This window comes from Eumetopias jubatus, unplaced genomic scaffold, assembly GCF_037043125.1.
Source record: "Eumetopias jubatus isolate StellerSeaLion01/CBP00866 unplaced genomic scaffold, mEumJub1_p1.0 scaffold_1, whole genome shotgun sequence".
Taxonomy (NCBI): Eukaryota; Metazoa; Chordata; class Mammalia; order Carnivora; family Otariidae; genus Eumetopias; species Eumetopias jubatus.
In genome coordinates this window covers 41,583,227-41,600,668 of record NW_028274807.1, presented here as the reverse complement: position 1 = coordinate 41,600,668, position 17,442 = coordinate 41,583,227, and the positions used below count along the sequence as shown (strand labels likewise).

Below are 17,442 nucleotides of genomic sequence, written 5' to 3'. Positions count from 1 at the left end.
TGCAAAACTTCTGGTGACAAAATTGCCTTATTTATATGTTAAATGCAACATATTAATTTCATTTTAAGGCATTTCTATTTCCTCTCCGATATTACAGGGTACCAGACTTAGAGCTTTTAAATATGCCACTAAAAGAGTTCAAAATCTAATCTAGGTCTGCTACTCTATTATGTTTGCACTATATGAGATGACTGGGATCTATATAGTCAGATTTGGCAGCCTTTTACATGCTTATTTGACGAGGGAGATTTATCAAATTTAGAACTTTCACCCTAAGAATAAGGCAGTTGTAATCCACATTAGAATGTTACAAAAATCAGACGTGAATAAGGAATTTAATGTATAATACCTATGATTTTTAAAGCATTTTTTTTCTTAATGCATTCTTCTTCTGCAGTTTGGTCTTGGGTATTGTTTTATGGATTTCTTTTCCAGCTGATCATAATTCATATTTGATTATTTCATTTTAATATTTAAAGAAAACCTTCCATAATAATTATGGTTTAATGTTGCTCATTATTCAGTGAATGAATTTATAGGTGATAGCTAGCAAAATATAACAGGTTATTTTCAGTAGTTTATTAACAATGGAAACCAAAAAATCAATCTTCTTTTTTTTACATTTTTTTATGTTGTTATGTTATGTTAATCACCATACATTACATCATTAGTTTTTGATGTAGTGTTCAATGATTCATAAGAGCCTATCGATAAACAAATTTAAATTTAAATCTAATATTTATTTTGATAGTCACTTTCGTCATTTTTTATTAGGCATAGGTGTCAGAGAAGTTAGGTGATAATTCTGCCCATGCTAAAATATAATGATGTTTTCCATCACTCCCTGACTGATGCAAGCAGTTACACAATTGCACTTCCTTGAAGCATGCGTTCAATTTAATGAACCAACACCAAAGAAAGACCTATAGGTAGAAGATATTGCTCTTTTTTCCATTTAATCAATTTTTTTAATTCCTTAACATTGGTAAATTAAGAACCTAGCATGATCCAGTTTCTATTTTCTTCTCTGCTTAAAAATAACATGGATTCTTCCCTTTATGAGAGTTCACATTCTGTTTTAGGTATTAAGGATTATTAATTCTTTCCAGAAAATTTTTGAAGCTTGAGGGATTCCTTACTATGATCAAATTATTAGGGAATTTTTTTTTAAATCAAGATATAAAAGAATAAGTAGAATACAAAATGAAAATTAGAAACTCATTTTTGTCCATTGTTGGGGACAAGAGGTAAAACCAACAGACCAAATTTCCAATGCTATCTCCAGAACTTTCTAGTTAGACAGGCTGCTTGCTCTTTATAGTTATCGTTTGTTCAAATGCAAATTGAATTATTGTATCTAATTCACAGGGTAGTGGTAATAATGAAATGACATCCATAGTACAATGTCTGGCACACAATAGTCAACTCATAAAGAAAACCTTATAAAAAAAAACTTATGAAAATTGAGTTAAAAAAATATGGCTATACAAGTACAAATAAGATTCCCCCCCCAAGGGGGCTCAAGATTTGAAGGACAACCACTTGGTGAGGATGATATAAAGGAGAATAAACGGCTAATTGATTATTAAAACACCAGTGAGACATAAAATTAAGAATTATGGCATTAAGTAGTACGCTCTTGCCCTGGAGGAAAAAAGGATTTGAACATTTTCCCAATCCTTACTATTACTAACAGTTTTTTTTATTAACTTAAAAATAGTTTAAAAATGTTCTTCAGAAAATATTTCAGAGTTACTACTAGTATGGCCTAATATTTAGGAGTACAAAGGGAAAAATTCTTCTTACCATACATACTTAATATGGGCTTACAGTTTATGGTTTAATTCTACATTACTCAGTTCTTTCTTTCTTTCTTTTTTTTTAAGATTTTATTTATTTGACAGAGAGAAAGACAGCCAGAGAGTGGACACAAGCAGGGGGAGTGGGAGAGGGAGAAGCAGGCTTCCTGCCGAGCAGGGAGCCCGATGTGGGGCTCGTTCCCAGAACCCTGAGCTGAAGGCAGACGCTTAACCACTGAGCCACCCAGGCACCCCTACATTACTCAGTTCTTAATCCCATTGATTATATAAGAAAAATCCAAAGGAAATCAAAATACATTTCAATTATACCATGCTCTTGTGAGAAAGGAACTGCCTTTTTAGTCACACTAAGATGAGAATAGGTATTAGTGCCATTTGGAAAGTGCTCTGTGTAATGTTAAAGAAAAATATCATTGTGAAAAATATAATGTGTAATGTCTGTTGGTAACCATAGAATATGTAAATGTGGTGCCAATGAATTATCCCCTAAAGGATGCCAAATTTCCTGCCATATGTTGTCTTTCGCTCTAAGTAGTTAGCTGCCAATTTAGCTTATTCTTCATCCTGTGCTCCAAAATCTTGAAGAAAAAAAAAAAAAATCCTAGAGCATTCTCAAGAGGTTTTCATTGGTACTGGAGCCAAATATCACATATCTGCCTCACGGGATTCCTTTTGAGTCTGGCTGGAGAAACTATCATGGAAATAAGCTCAGATCTCTATTATGGGCTGTGAGCCAGAGTTTCCCCAGACCAGTCAAAAATCCATCTGGGACTCTAGATTAGAATTATTTGAAATCCACAGAGAACCAGGAAAAGGCCTTGGGTCTAATGTGATCCCAATCTTTACAGCTCAGAAGCAGTCCCCAAACTCCCATAATTTTCCCAAAGCCAGGGGGGTAAAGATTTGGAAGTTTAACTGAAACTGGTAAACAGTAAAAGAAAAGGCAGCTAGCTGGGAGTTCCCAGCAATTCCTGTCAAAATTGAGTCATTGTTTTCCCTTGCTACTCTACATAACAGACTTCTCCACAATTCACTTCTTAACTATCTTTTCATCAGTGTCTTAATACAGTCCAATTTTTTCAGCTCCTAATTTTTTTCCAATCTTTAAAGATCTAGAATAGCACTTTCAATATACTACTACTTAAATATCTTTGCTCTTTTGTCAAAGGAAGACAGGTTAACCCCAAACTAGTCTTTCTGTTAGGACTGACAGCTATAAAAAAAATCGAAATTCTTTAACGATTGAGTTTGGGTTTAAATAACCTCTGCTCAACACAGGCAAAAGTCTGTCTTTTGACTTGACTTACTTTTAGTAACAACTCCCTCCAGTCGAATGATGTTGGGATGGTCAAATTGTCCCATAATGCTTGCTTCTCCCAGGAAGTCTCTCCTCTGCTTTTCTGTGTAGCCCACTTTCAGGGTTTTGATGGCCACTGAAATCTCTTTTTTTGAAGGAAGTTTTAAGCGACCACTGCAAACTTCTCCAAATTCACCTGTTGGAAGAACAGAACAACAACAAAAGGTAAGGAATTATATAATAAAAAGGTATCAGTAGAGAGCAACTGTTTCCTCTCAATAATCCCATTCAAAGTATTCACACTTTGACCTGCAAGATGTACACTGTAGGCCTTCAACTTATTTCAGAAGATGATAATCAGAGACTCCCTAAGAAACCTCAGGACATCCACACCCTATGGAAAAATGGACCTTGTGAATAGCCTCATACATTTTCAAGTACTGCATCGTGAATAATCGAATATGAAAGAACAAGAGGAAAGTTGAAAGCTCTATTGAATAGGATTTTAACTCCTTGTTATCATAGCTACCATTTCCTGAGGATAATCCACAGACCAACAGAAATATTATGGGTTGAGCAATAGATTAAATTTCAGATGTTTCTAGCCATTCTGTTATTACTAAGAGAACCAATTTAGCAATATACTCAGACTCTGAAAATGAGAACAGAAGCATCTGCTACCAATTCATTTTATTGGAGTATTGGCATGTTGCATTACTGACATACTAGTTGTAAAGTTCTTGGAGCTTCTGGAAGGAAGAAGAAAATACTAGTATAAAAAAAGGTAGCAATCTTTTCTATAAAATCACTATAAAATTTTCTTAGATTCAATGTCTTCAATAAAAACTTGTCTTAAATGCATGATTAATCCAGAATTTACTGAATATGGAGTGCTGCTGACTTTTAAATGGTCTAAACCAACTAATCTAAAGCTGCCTAGAACTAGTTTGGGCACTAATTTCATATACATTGTTATTGAGAAGATTTACCCGTAACTCTTTCATCATATTTTGAGCTTCCTGAGGGCAAAGACCTTCTACATCCATTTCTCTGACCCACTGCTTGCCATGGTAATTGCTACAAAGGAGTGCCACCCATAGAATGTTCTTTGTTTATAGAGGAAATCCTAATATGTGGATTATCAGATCTGATTTGTATAACATCTTAAAATGTGTTTTTTTTTTAAATATCAAATGAGAGTTTTTTCTGAAACGGATGAATTACATGATTGTTAGGGTATCTATGAAATGGAAGAGCATTCTTGGTCCATCCTTCTCACTGTGAGTTTTTGTACAAGCTCCATGCCCCCTGGATCAGCCAGAGAGAAGCTGTCAAGAAGTGAGATGCTTCTTTTCTATATTTTGTTCAAGCAAGTGCTTCATCCCACAAAAGCAGCAGGTTGTCCTATTGATTTACCAGCTGCATTACTACAAATAACTCGCTTCTCTCCAGGAAGCTCTAAACTCCCCCACACTTGGTCCTTTCTCGGGAATCCAGTTTTGTCTCTGTTTCCAAAACAATGACTTATGCTGTAACTTATCAAAGTCATTTAAGGTCCAAAAGCAGTTATTTATACATTTTTTTAAAATAAATACTCATCAATTGGCAACAGTATGACAAACACATTGAAAAACACAGTTATAATGCTAAATAAGGCAGATCTCATTTCTTCCTTTAGAGGGAGTGTAGAGAAAATAACGATATCTGTAGCTAGAGTGTTCTTTCGGATTACGGGGAGAATCAGGGGTAGAATTTGAGAACATTCATTGACTTTTGAAATCCAAGGGAGAATATGTCATTATAGAGTGTGAGTAATAGGGGGAAAAGTTATGATGCAAAGTAAATCATTGTTAGAATCTGTAAGCAGGAGTAAGTGTCCCTGGGAGTGGCTCAGCTGGTTAAGCATCTGTCTGCCTTCTGCTCAGGTCATGATCTCGGGTTCCTGGCATCGAGCCCCGCATTGGGCTCCCTGCCCTGAGGGGAGTCTGCTTCTCCCTCTCCCTCTGCCCCCACTTTGTGTGCACGCATGTGCACGCTGTCTCTCAAAAAAATAAATAAAAAAATATTTTTAAAAAGAATAAGCATTCCTTTCCTGATATTGGGTTATTAGAACATTGCCAGAGAGCTCTAGTTCATGTTGTGTAAACATTAAGTTTGAGGAAACCATTAGGAATCATCTACAATAAACTTTAATTTTCTGAAAGAAAGTTCTGCCATTATCATGAGTCAATATGCTGTAATGGATCATGTTTTAAATTTTGATGTTATCACCACTTATTCTAGACAACAAATCACTTGTCAACAGATTGCAGGACAGACAGTACAGAACTGTGGGACGGAGTATGGATTCTAGGGCCTAATTTCCTCCGTCACCTATCAGCTGTGTGATTTTGAGCAAGCAGCTTAACCTCTCTGTGCCTTTGTCTCCTTATCTATAACTTGGCAACGCCAATTGTGTCTAACTCATAAGGTCTTTGTGCAATTAAAGGAATGAATGTATGTAAAGACACATAGTATTTTCCTCTCTGAGTTCAGGCCCACCTTAAGAAGGATAAATTATCTATCTACCTCTGAAGAGTTAGATCAAATTGAAGCACAAATATAAAAATGCTTTTTAAACTGTCAAGTTCTGTATTGATGTGAGAAGAGGTGGTTGTAATGATGATGGTGACAGCAAGGTTAATGTCACCTTGGACAAGTATTTGTAAAGGAGAGTATTTTGTAAAAGTACCTCACTGGAGTGATGTGGAAGAGTTTGAATTTCAAGTGGGTCAATGAGAGTTCCTTTCTTTCTTCTTCATGGGATATCTGACATATGTAAATGTCTATCTACCTCCAAAATTCAGAAAATGATGTTTCAGCAATGCTAATTTTTAAAAACCCCCAAATTTTGAAATGTGATTATTTCATCATATAAATACTAGAAATGGTCACCAATATATTATACTAAACATAGAAATGTTAACTATTAATTCAATTCTCTTTATAATAACTTAAAACAACTCTGTTGGAAAAAATAACAAAGACTGGGCAAACACAATGGTCGATCTTTCCATCTAGTCAAATTTTACACGGTCTTATTCAATTAACTTTGAACCTATAAGAAAGAAAACTTAGATCCTGTCATTCCCGTCATTTCTAAGCACAACTACAAGAATCACTTGGAAGGCACTGCTTGATTTTTTAAATTCAGTAAGTGCAGCAGTTTTTATTTGTCCTTTGAAATAAACTATGCTTTATGAGAATGGTCACACTGTATTCCGATTTAAGATGTACAATGCAAAATTGCTAAAAGTAGAATTTCTTACACTCATGTTATTTAAAATAGAGGAAAAAATCTACTTGTGTTTAAGTAGAACGACACTCTGCCTTGGCTTCAAATTCCACTCTCCTTCTACTATTTTAATAAGAGAAGCTTAATAAAAATACATAGAGAACAATGTTAATGTGGCAGCTAAGCACTGCATATTAACAGGAATTACCGCAATCCTCACAAAAATGTTGGCACTACTGTAATTATTAGTGTCTAGTATGGACTTTGAAATTGAAAAGTAAAAGATTCAAATTTTGGTTTTCAATTAATAACTATGTAACTATAGGTCATCCAGATTTTAGCTCTTGTTTCCTCATCTGGTGAAATGGAGATAATGCCTATCCAGTAGGCTAATAAAATTAAATATCATGTGAATGCCTAGCATAGAATAGAGAATTAAACGAATATATTCTACTTTCAGAAATTTTCAGTATTTAATCTTTGAAATAATGGTTGGATGGAGGAATGAAACTGGGAATTTTAGTCATTATGAATTCCATTATTAAAAAAATTACTACTTTGAGAAAGTAAATTTATGGTTCAATTTTAATTTTGTTATTTGCAATAAGGGCTTAATTTTCTGATTAGCCAAAGTACAAATGAGAGTTTCCATTATATCTATTTCTTTGTATAAAATCTCTGACAAAATTAGAGAATTGGCTGACATATATAGTCTTTTGGCATATTTAATTGACTGTGAAAGTTCTGTCTTTGACTGAAAGATTCAGTCTTGTAGCAATGGAAGATAGTTGCTAATCAATTTAGCACATTATTAAATTTTTATGGACAACATTACTTTTAAAATTTTAAAAGGATACAGGAAATGAGTAAGTGTATAATTGAAAGAAGGCTGGCCAGGAATAGATTGTTACTGAAGTTGTTGTAGAAATGGGTACTGGTATACTACACTCTCCATTATACTATTATACAATTTCCTCTACTTTTGTAGATATTTTACATTTTGCAAAACAAAATGTTAAGAAAAATTGATAGCTTTTAAAATCTCAAACTCTTATTCTATCTTGGTGATGACAAACCCTTGAAAGGCGAATCAAGATAGACTAGAACTGGGTGTGCACATTATATTGAGATCTTCCAGGAGGAGTATAATTGACCTTGAAGATCTACTTGTTTGCAAGCAATGCAGGCACAGTATTGTTGCCCTGAATGTGGCAAATGAGGATATTGGCTACACAACCCTGAAAATGGGGCAGATGTCTATTTTTTTACAAGTACGTTTGAGGAGAGAAATGAAAAAAAGATGATTTGTCCTGATCTTTAATAAGCATCAGGGATTATTAAGTGACTCAGTATAAGTAGCCTTTCCTTTTGTCTCATTTATCAGATACCATCTTTAATGAGTGTGTTTTGTCTCACACTACTGTGTTCTAGATACCTGGTGTTATCAATAACATCGATATATTTAAGCTTTTACTAATGCAGAGGGTCCCAAAGTTCAAGGTCCCGATGTGTCTGTCTGGCCTTCTGGACACCGGCTAAGCCTAAGTGGGTTTCTCCTCCTCACATCAGTTTAGTGTGCAAAGTTTTTGTGCTACCTATGCGCCCGAGGTTTCCATGTTAGAGAACAGTGCACTCTTGTGGGACATTAACACCAGCACGACAAAATCTCTCTGCACCACAGAGCAGTTTACAAAGCAGAACTGTGCAAATGAAAGAGAGTAATCAATATAGATTTGTTTTAACTTGATTAACATAGATATATGATGAATGTGTATATTCTTAAGTCTTAGATTGTGGAAAAAGAAGCACATACTCTTTTCTCCTTTTATGAATTACTAGTTCCATATTTTACTATTACCTGCACATGTATTTTTTTTTAAAGATTTTATTTATTTATTTGACAGAGAGAGACATAGCGAGAGAGGGAACACAAGCAGGGGGAGTGGGAGAGGGAGAAGCAGGCTTCCCGCTGAGCAGGGAGCCCGCGATGCGGGGCTCGATCCCAGGACCCTGGGATCACGGTCTGAGCCGAAGGCGGACGCTTAACGACTGAGCCACCCAGGCGCCCCTGCACATGTCAGTTTTAGGAGGATAAAATATTAATAAAGTTAGAGGAGAAGATTTAGTAAATTATCATTTTATTTAGATAATATGAATTACTCAGATTGTCCTGCTTGAATAGTAAATACCATTAGAATTCTAAATACTGCTTTGATGTACAGAAAGAGAAACAGAGAAAATTATATGCACATTTATGTAAAGAAGCATCAGTCATACATATAGTACTTGCAGAAAACATGATCTGATATGTTATGCATTCAATGAGTTAATTTCTCAATCTTTCTATTTCCTACATCAACTTTGCATTTGGTTTTAAAACAATATTGACTAATGAGATGATGGAATAAAGCTATTGTACAATATTGTTTTTTACTTTTAAGTAGTAGTTTTTATTCAGTCCCACACTGCATGTCTGTAAATGTCCATACATTTCTGTGTAAATGTATAAATATCATTATTTTATAAGTACCTATAATTTTTATTGGAAATATGCAACAGCTATTAACAATCCACAGGTATTTGTTAATTGATCTATGATTGACTAGATTCATGATTAGAACGAAGAGATGTCTATATGAAAACAAGCTTCAACACAAATGAATTAAGACTATACAAAGTTACAGGCAAATATTAAAATGGAGTACTTTACATTACTTAAACTATTCCCTCAAAAAGAGTTTTAAGTAAATTTGTGTAAAATGTGTCATTTATGATTTTATTTCGTGTTGTCTCTTTTTTTTTTTAATTCCAAAGAGGATTCTAAAATTACCTTTTTTACAAAATCAAAATTTTCACGTGGTGAGCTTGTTTAAAATAAGACACTTTTATCCTGTTATCCCTATTCAGCCAAATAGGCTTTGTGACACATGATCAGCACAGCCAGGGGAGGACTGAGCTCTTGTGGCTGCCGGCTCTGAAATTCAATAAATAAAAAGCTGGCCATGGTCTATGAGTCTGTAAGTCTGGCACCTTTGAAATCTGTCCATTCCATTAGATACTCCTTCATTTACTTTTTGCCTGCCTTTGATCATGAAATCAGGGGAAAAAAAATGTCCCTTTTCACAGCAATATAACTCAGGCAGCATTCTTATTCATAGTTGTAAATTTGTAATTAACACGGGGTTGAGAGTAGGATTACTGTGGTGGTTACCTGCTCCAACAACTTTGTCAATGGATATGTTGGTGGCATCCAATTCCTTGGCAAACTCATGAACTGCTTGGGTAGGGTCTTCGTATGTGTGTGGGTCAACGTAAGTCCTGAGACCTGGAAGTTTTACTGTTTAAGGGAAAGAAGAAAGGCATTATTGTAGCTAGATTTATTAAAATTTTACTGACACAATTTTGTAATCACATTGTTAGTGAAAAAAAAAAAAAAAGAATCCCCATTACAAAAAAGTACACCAAACCTTTAGTTTATTCTCAGGTACCACAGCAACTGGCAGACAGAGAAATGGGACTAAGTATTGAACCACTTAAGAAACAAAGTTTCCCATAATGAAACAAATGAGGAAACACAATGAACTTTCTCTGCAAAAACATTAGAAGGAAAATGGACTTTCAAAAAGGGGAATCTCAAGGAGATGGTGTTTCAGAATTGAGTAGACCAAGTAATTACTACCAGAAGCATTAGTGAGTGAATACCAATAAGGCTATTACACATTTATGATTCTACAAAGACTGCAGTAAACAAATATTTATGACAATGCCGCATCTGACAATAAATCAGTTTGTGAAATAACTTCATAAGGTGGAATGGCAGCTAAAATTACAGATACATTAATTAAAGGATATAAAACATCATGTCTTTTGTCTGACACTATTCTGCTTTTAGTAACATTGACAATCAAATCCCCCACTGCAATTATAGATCTACTTAAACCTGTGAGGATATGTATATACAAAGTGAGTATTATATGCATGTACTAATATAGTATCAATTAACTGAAATCTTATTGTATAGCTTTTCAACATAGTTCAAGGCAATATAAATTCTCTGTAAGTTTAATAATGGTGCTAAGAAGCTAAATTCCAAATACAAATTATTTTTATAGCTTATTAAATATAAACCTCTTTCATAATATATGTATTTATTTAATTATTCTGAAGGTGAAAATTTTTGTGATGTTCTATAATCAAATTAGCGTGGATCAAAGATAAGGGAGAATCATTTTGGATTTCATTTAATACTAATGAGATTCCTACCATTTGGAAAAATAAGTCGTATTAGAAACAATTTGGAATGTTCAATAAACAAACTAACTTTCTTTAAAGTAAAATTATTTTTTTTTAAGTAAGCTCTATGCCCAATGTGGGGCTTGAACTCACAACCCTGAGATCAAGGGTCACATGCTCTACCAGCTGAGCCAGCCAGGCACCCCTAAAACTAAATTTTTAAAAAAGGGAGACTAGGATCTACTAAAGTACATGGGCATGCTCTAACATTAAAGTATATTATATATGTACTAATATGATGGATTTTTACTTTTAATTTTGGTAATATTGGTAAAAAAATATTGGTAACATTGCTTTAGCAAGGGGCAGGGATGCCTAATAGTGATGTATTTTTTCATTTATAACACTATATTATTCAAAGTTTTTTTTATTCCTAAAGTAACAAATAAAATCAGATGTTGTATTTTCCAGTATAATTTTATAATGAAACAATCTTAATGACAAATTGCAACTGAACATTCTGTGATGACCAAAGACTTCTTCGACTCCGTTTCAGACTTTGCATTAAATGGGTGTAGAGACTGATGGCAGCAATTATTCTGGAAAGCCTTCAGCGCAATGGACATCAGGCCAACAGGTCTAGCATTTCATAGCGTGGGCTGAGAAATGATTAGTTTATTGACCTATAGGACATCTTTATGAATGCCATGGTTAACCACCTCATAATTTATGTTCCTGCAAAGTATCCATATAGGTTTTGAGTAAAGAAATAGAAGCATATGCAAAAAATGGATTATAAAAATAAATGGTGGTTAGGAAGTAAAAATTCGATATTCCTCAGCTACACCTTCAGATGATTTTGAGACTGCAGGGTAGGACTGGGAGAGTGGGGAACAAATGGAGAAGAAAGGCTAACACTCCCCCTACTCAGAAATGTCCATTCCTTTTGAGCTCCCAGATCAGTTTGCAAGCTTCTGCCATTATTGTAAACATTGTTGCTTCCTATAAAGACAGATGGCCGAGCCAGTCCTTAGGCCAGTGGTCTTCTATAGTTTATTAGTACACTAAACCTATTTCTAATATTATCAGTACCAAAACACTTTACCCTTAAGACAAGCAAACAAATTAAGGAAAGCTCTCATACTTTTCTTGCTTAGGAGTAAGGAAAACAGTAAAAGTAACTGTAGACTTACTAAAATATGTCAGGAAATAAAGTTGTGTCAGAACCTTTTTGTAATGAAGGCTCACCTCAAAGGAAAGCTAGGCTATATGATCATCCTGTTTTGATTCATCTCTAGTAGATTGTAAGGTAAGGAACTAGTAAGGTAAGGAAACTTAGTATTCCTTTTCAAGGAAAAAGAAACACTTTTAAAGATAAGGTAAAAACTAAATTTCCCCCCAAATTAATTTTTTTTTTCTTGTAAACAATTACAAATGTTTTACTTTGCTCACCTCCAGGAAATCAGTTTGGAAGCAATTTACTAGCATCAGAATTTACAAAGATCATTATAAAATGAGTCATCAGGAGCATAGCCTCAAACATTTTAAATAAGCACGGGTTTTAAACAGCCTTGAAAGTATGCTTAGAGTTACCTTCCATAGCTGGCAGCCCTAAGGAGTACATGTAGTACCAAACAATCTGAAAATGCAATAGTCATTCCCAACTAAAATCAATCAAATTCACTGCAATGAAGTAAAATCATATAAATTGTTTTTCTCTCCCCATGGACTTTGGGGAATGATACAAATATAACACACACACCCCCCCCAAGCAAAATAGCCTGTTCACTGCGGGAGCTTCGGCTGCCGACTTTTAACCGCTGACCCCAGAGGTTCCGGGAATCAGGTGATGCGGGATACAAGGCCTATAATCCCTTCACACCAATAATTAAGGGCAACCTACAGAGTAACTGGGCTGTGTCAAGAAAACCAGATAATAAACACATGCGCACGTGTTAAGCTACACTACTTTACAGCTCGTTCTGTGCAAACACAATAATTTACATTTCCATTTTACCAGCATGAGTTGCCCTAAGGACAGCAGAAAATAAAAAGGCCTAGCCGGAGAGGGTGAGGGAACAGGATCTTAGGAGGTGAAACACATTTCTTTCCTTTTGAAGCAATATTATAGGATTTGTAACAAGGCTGGAGGGAATAGTTCATAGCTAGAGCTTTTTAAAGTAATCCCAAATAAATGGTCTGAAATAAACCAGCTGTCGGATTAAGACGCAGAAAGTTTATGACATGCATATAAGTTACTTTATGCCCTTATAGCTAGGATAAAATGCATTTCTTTTTTGTTTGTCTGTCAGAAAGATATTGCGCATTTGAAGAAAATTAACGTTTCAACCAACCCCACCAGAAAAACCCAACAGCTAAAACAGATCGGAGGGATAGAGGAACCTGCTTGCAATGGGGATACAGAAATTTATCATTGTTCCAAATTCATGAGCTTTACAATTCTGATATAAAAAAACAGTATGGTTTTGCTCTAAAGACAATATTTGCATTGACTATCTACTTCAAATTAAGAACAACTTAATCCACAGGAATGTAACTGCTCTAATTGATGCATGACGACTGGGACTCCGTTTTTTTGGGGACCATGAAAAAAGCTAGACAAGTATCCTGTAATTTGTTCATTCATTCTTTTAAGACTTTTGAGTTGGTAACCTAACTAATCTGAAATGATGAGGTGCTGCTATTAGGAAGGTACTACTTTGGCTTTTGTGAATTATTCTGTAAGGACTGCAATGAGATAGAGAAAACAATGCTCTCTGTAAACTCTGTCACTCTGTTCATGTCACATCAATTTACATTTTGGAAGACATTCTTTTTTTTTTTTTTTTTGCAAGCCACTGTATGCCCCCTGCATGTTAGCAACAGGTAATCAAGCTTTTACTTGAGTTAGAACTAGAGCTACAATTTTTAGATGCAAAGCCAGTGACTGATATAAAGTATGATGCTGAACTGAAAATAATTTTACAAGGCAATGATGAATGCTAAAGAAAGTAATGCTTACAAGACCACATTAGTTATATTGAGACTATCTGAGAGCACATAAGTATGAGGATAGCCTGTACTAATTTCCATAAGAACATGCTATTCCATTTGAGTCCACTGATTAGTAATTGCCACATTAAAATGAGTCATAGTTTGGAAAATCAAAACGCTTGGGATGATTTGTTTTGCCAGAAGAAGGAAAAAAAAAGAGTCTTCTTATAAACACTTCATTTCCTAAAAAAAGTATTTCTTTTAGAAAATATTAAAAAGACACTAAACTGATTGGTATTAAAATATGAGGGAAAAGTGCAGGCTTTCCTACTAGTTGGATATCGTGTGACTCCAAAATAATATACAGTTTATTTTAAAGGCTCTCTCCTGGTTGGTTGACAAAACAGAGTTAAGTCATTTCACATAAACAGAGGTTGTTTATATTTATTTGGAAGTTAGGGAAGGGAAAAGGTGCCTATTTAGATTTTAGCAAAGGATGAGAAATGAGGAAATTGAAGATACGCTTTGCCTTTCAGCTACGCAGAGCTGACTATGGTCCATACTCCCCATTATGTGCATTATCTGGAAAGAAACCACAGGTTATCCTTCACTTTGGCTTAAGTATGCTGAAATGTGGCCATATAAAAATTACTTAATGCAGAGCCATGAATTTCCTTTTCCATTTAAAATTAATTTAATTTGCTCAATTCTTTCATAGGACTACTTTTGCATTCTTTTTGTGAGGAAGTTATCCAATTATAAATCAATAACTGGGAAAACTGAAATACAAAAAACCAAAGCGCCAAAACAGCTTGGGAACTTACAATGTCCATTCCCGAAATGAAGCCTTTTTTCATCTGTACTGTGTTTTGACTTGTTATAGCCACAGAACCTGGAGGTAAGTGAAGGGAAGAGAACACAGAAAGAAAATATACTTAAAGCAATTATCTATGCTCAGAATGTGCAAAGCACAAAAAATAAAGCATTTTCCTCAAACAATTAAATGCTTTAGTGAAAGTTTAATGACTTCATATTTTCTAAATCCTTTATAGAAAGCCTCTTTCTCTGGGGACTCTGGAAAGCTGCCTAATGAGGAGATATGTAGAGTTGCTTCCCCACTGTGCAGACCCCTTCAGCTCAGTTTTTATAATGGCCTTAGAAAGTGTTTATAGTTTTTTTTTTTTTTTTTAACAACTGCTGTTAGAATGAATGAAGGGTAAAGTCTCCATTGTTAGTGATTAGCGCAGTGCCGCATTACCAGTGTTCTGGGTGAGAAAGTGGCAGGGAAATCTGGGGTGTATTTGAAGAGAGGATAATTGGAAAAAGAAAGTTAAACCTACAAGTGAGGTCAAAAGGGAGAGGAGAAGTGGAATGTGTTGAAGAGTGGGGCAGGAATTTAATGGAAGAAAGAAAATCAAAACTAAAGTTGGAGAAACAAAAGAAAGGGAGGGGAAGAAAGAAAGATCTAGATCTAAGTGGAGACATGCTTATTTGTTAAAATACTTCATGGACCACACTCTGCGGATTTTGGCAGCCACTGAGGGAGCAGGCAAAGCAATAATGAAAGTAAGTGGTAAAAGAGCCCGTGAACTCACCTCCCGATCAAGACGTAGGTGACGACCGTGAGCAGGATAATGGCCACAGCCGCCGAAATGGCAATCATCACCACTTGGCTGTTTTCCCCGGAGATGGAAAAAGCTGTGAGTTGGAGGAGAAAAATAAGAAAAGGCCGGGCATTAACACACCATAACTAACATCTGCATAGAAAAGCCATATTTACTCTGCTTGTACCTGAACTATGGCTTACTCCTAAGACAGTGTAGACAGAACTCTTCACTTCATGTAAAAAAAAAAAAAAAAAAAAAAAAAAAGAAAGAAAGAAAGAAAAAGAAAGAAAAAGAAAAGAAAAAGACATTTCCTACCATGGTGCTTGAAATTTCTAATTTATAAGATAAAATACTCTGTTTCAATGGCATCAATTAAACACACCTTGAGTGCCTACCATGTGCAATATCCTGGACTGGTTTTCTCTATCCTCACTGCAAAGAAACTCACTGGATAAACCAGAAGTTACTAGAGGCACATAGAGAACAGGTAAGATTTCCAGGAATGAAATGATAAAAGCTTTCTAATCAAGCTTGTTTAGCCTCCAGTATCTAGAGTTATTTAAATGTTTTACAACACATACCACCAACAAATTGTTCTTCTCCCTGTATTTCCTAACTTCGTGAATGGCCCATCACTCACTCACTCAATCACCTAGACAAGGGGTTGGCAAAAATGGCCCAGGGGTCAAACCTGGCCTGCCACCAGTTTTTGTAAAGCCCAGGAGCTTACAGTGGTTTTACATTTTTTTTAAATGGTTGTAAAAAGTCAAAAGAAGATTTTTTGACATGTAAAAATTATATAAAATTCAAGTTTGGTATCCATCAGTAAAATTGCATTGGAACACAGACACATTCATTTGTATATTGTCTTTGGTTGCTTTTATGTTACAATAGCCAATTGAGTAGGAATAACACAGACTATACACACAAAGCCTAAAATGTTTATTATCTAGCCCTTCACAGAATAAGTTTACCGACCCTTGAGCTAGACCAATGTTTCTCTAACTTCAGTGTTCATTCAAAACACTTAGGAATCTTTTGGAAAAGTGGTTTCTGATCCAGTTGGTCTAGAATGGGGACTGACACCTGCTTTTCTTGTGAGATCTGAGTGATGCTGCTTCTTCTGATTCCAGTCCACATTTTGAGGAGCAAGGGTATAGACTATAAATATGAAGTCATCTTGTCTTTTCCCTCCTCTGATCATTCAATATCCAATTAATCACCAAACTCTTTAAGTGTTTTAGTTTATGTCTTCATTTCTCTTCTGGATTACAGTTAGAAATTCCTAATTGGTCTCTATTTGCATGGCCACCATAGTATTCCTTCTAAACCATGAATCTTACCTTGTCATTCTCATGCCTAAAGTTCTGTAGGGCTCTCCATCACTTTTAAGATAAAATGCAAATTCCATAGCAGAGCAGGTAAAGCCATTTAAGATCCTGTTCCTTGCTTATAGCCCCAGCCTCCTCTGCCAACAAACTCCATAAGCATCCTGATCTCTAGACTTTCTAAAATATGCGCAGCTCCTGGAACAACCCCTTTCACATGCTCATATTTTAACATATATCTCTCTTGTAGTAAATGGCTGTGCACAAATGAATGAGTGATCTATCGAAAGAGCTTAGAAGAGAGAGTTTGATTATTTGAATACCATCTCCTCTCCAGAAGCCAATATCAAATGTTCAGCTTGATCAACATCTAACTTTGGAAGGTTTTCTTGAAAATAATGCTGCTTTAGGAATAGCTAAATGATACAAATGAAGAGACATGACAAATAGGATTTGAGAAGTTTTCTCAGCATCTGAAAAAAAGAGCTCAAAAAATGGCCAGACGGCATACTTACAGTACAAACTGTTGCAAGCACTTTATTCTTTACTACCAGCAAACTGTTGTTTACCCCGCTGTGGCATCATGGGAGTGCCTGCTCGGATCTCCCTGCTGCCAGGACTGCAGCGGGCAGACAGCCTCCCCCTTCAGGACCCACCGCAGCCTTTATGCATGGGCCACGCTCCCCTCGATGACTAACCACCGCAAGGGGACTGGAGTCAGGCCCTCTCTGCTCAATGCAGGATTCCTCAACGGCAGTCTTCATTCTGGGGCTCCGCGTGGGCTTGGGAGATCCTCCAAGCTGCACTGTTGTCTGAGTTTCCTCCTTCTCGATGCTTCTCTTTCCCTCCCGCTCTTCACAGACAGCTGACCTACATCCCAGCCTGAGGT

General features: G+C 35.6%; 1 protein-coding gene across 1 annotated transcript in view; it reads right to left on the bottom strand.

Annotated features, from left to right (window-relative positions):
- Nucleotides 1–17,442, bottom strand: part of EPHA3 (EPH receptor A3) — a 364,933-nt gene that overhangs the window by 53,112 nt on the left and 294,379 nt on the right. Inside the window, exons 8-11 of the mRNA XM_028115620.2 lie at nt 15,214–15,316; nt 14,443–14,510; nt 9,603–9,728; nt 3,128–3,313 (exon numbers count right to left, since the gene is read on the bottom strand). Of these exons, the coding sequence (XP_027971421.1) occupies nt 3,128–3,313; nt 9,603–9,728; nt 14,443–14,510; nt 15,214–15,316 (483 nt within the window). The remainder of the gene's footprint in view (nt 1–3,127; nt 3,314–9,602; nt 9,729–14,442; nt 14,511–15,213; nt 15,317–17,442) is intronic.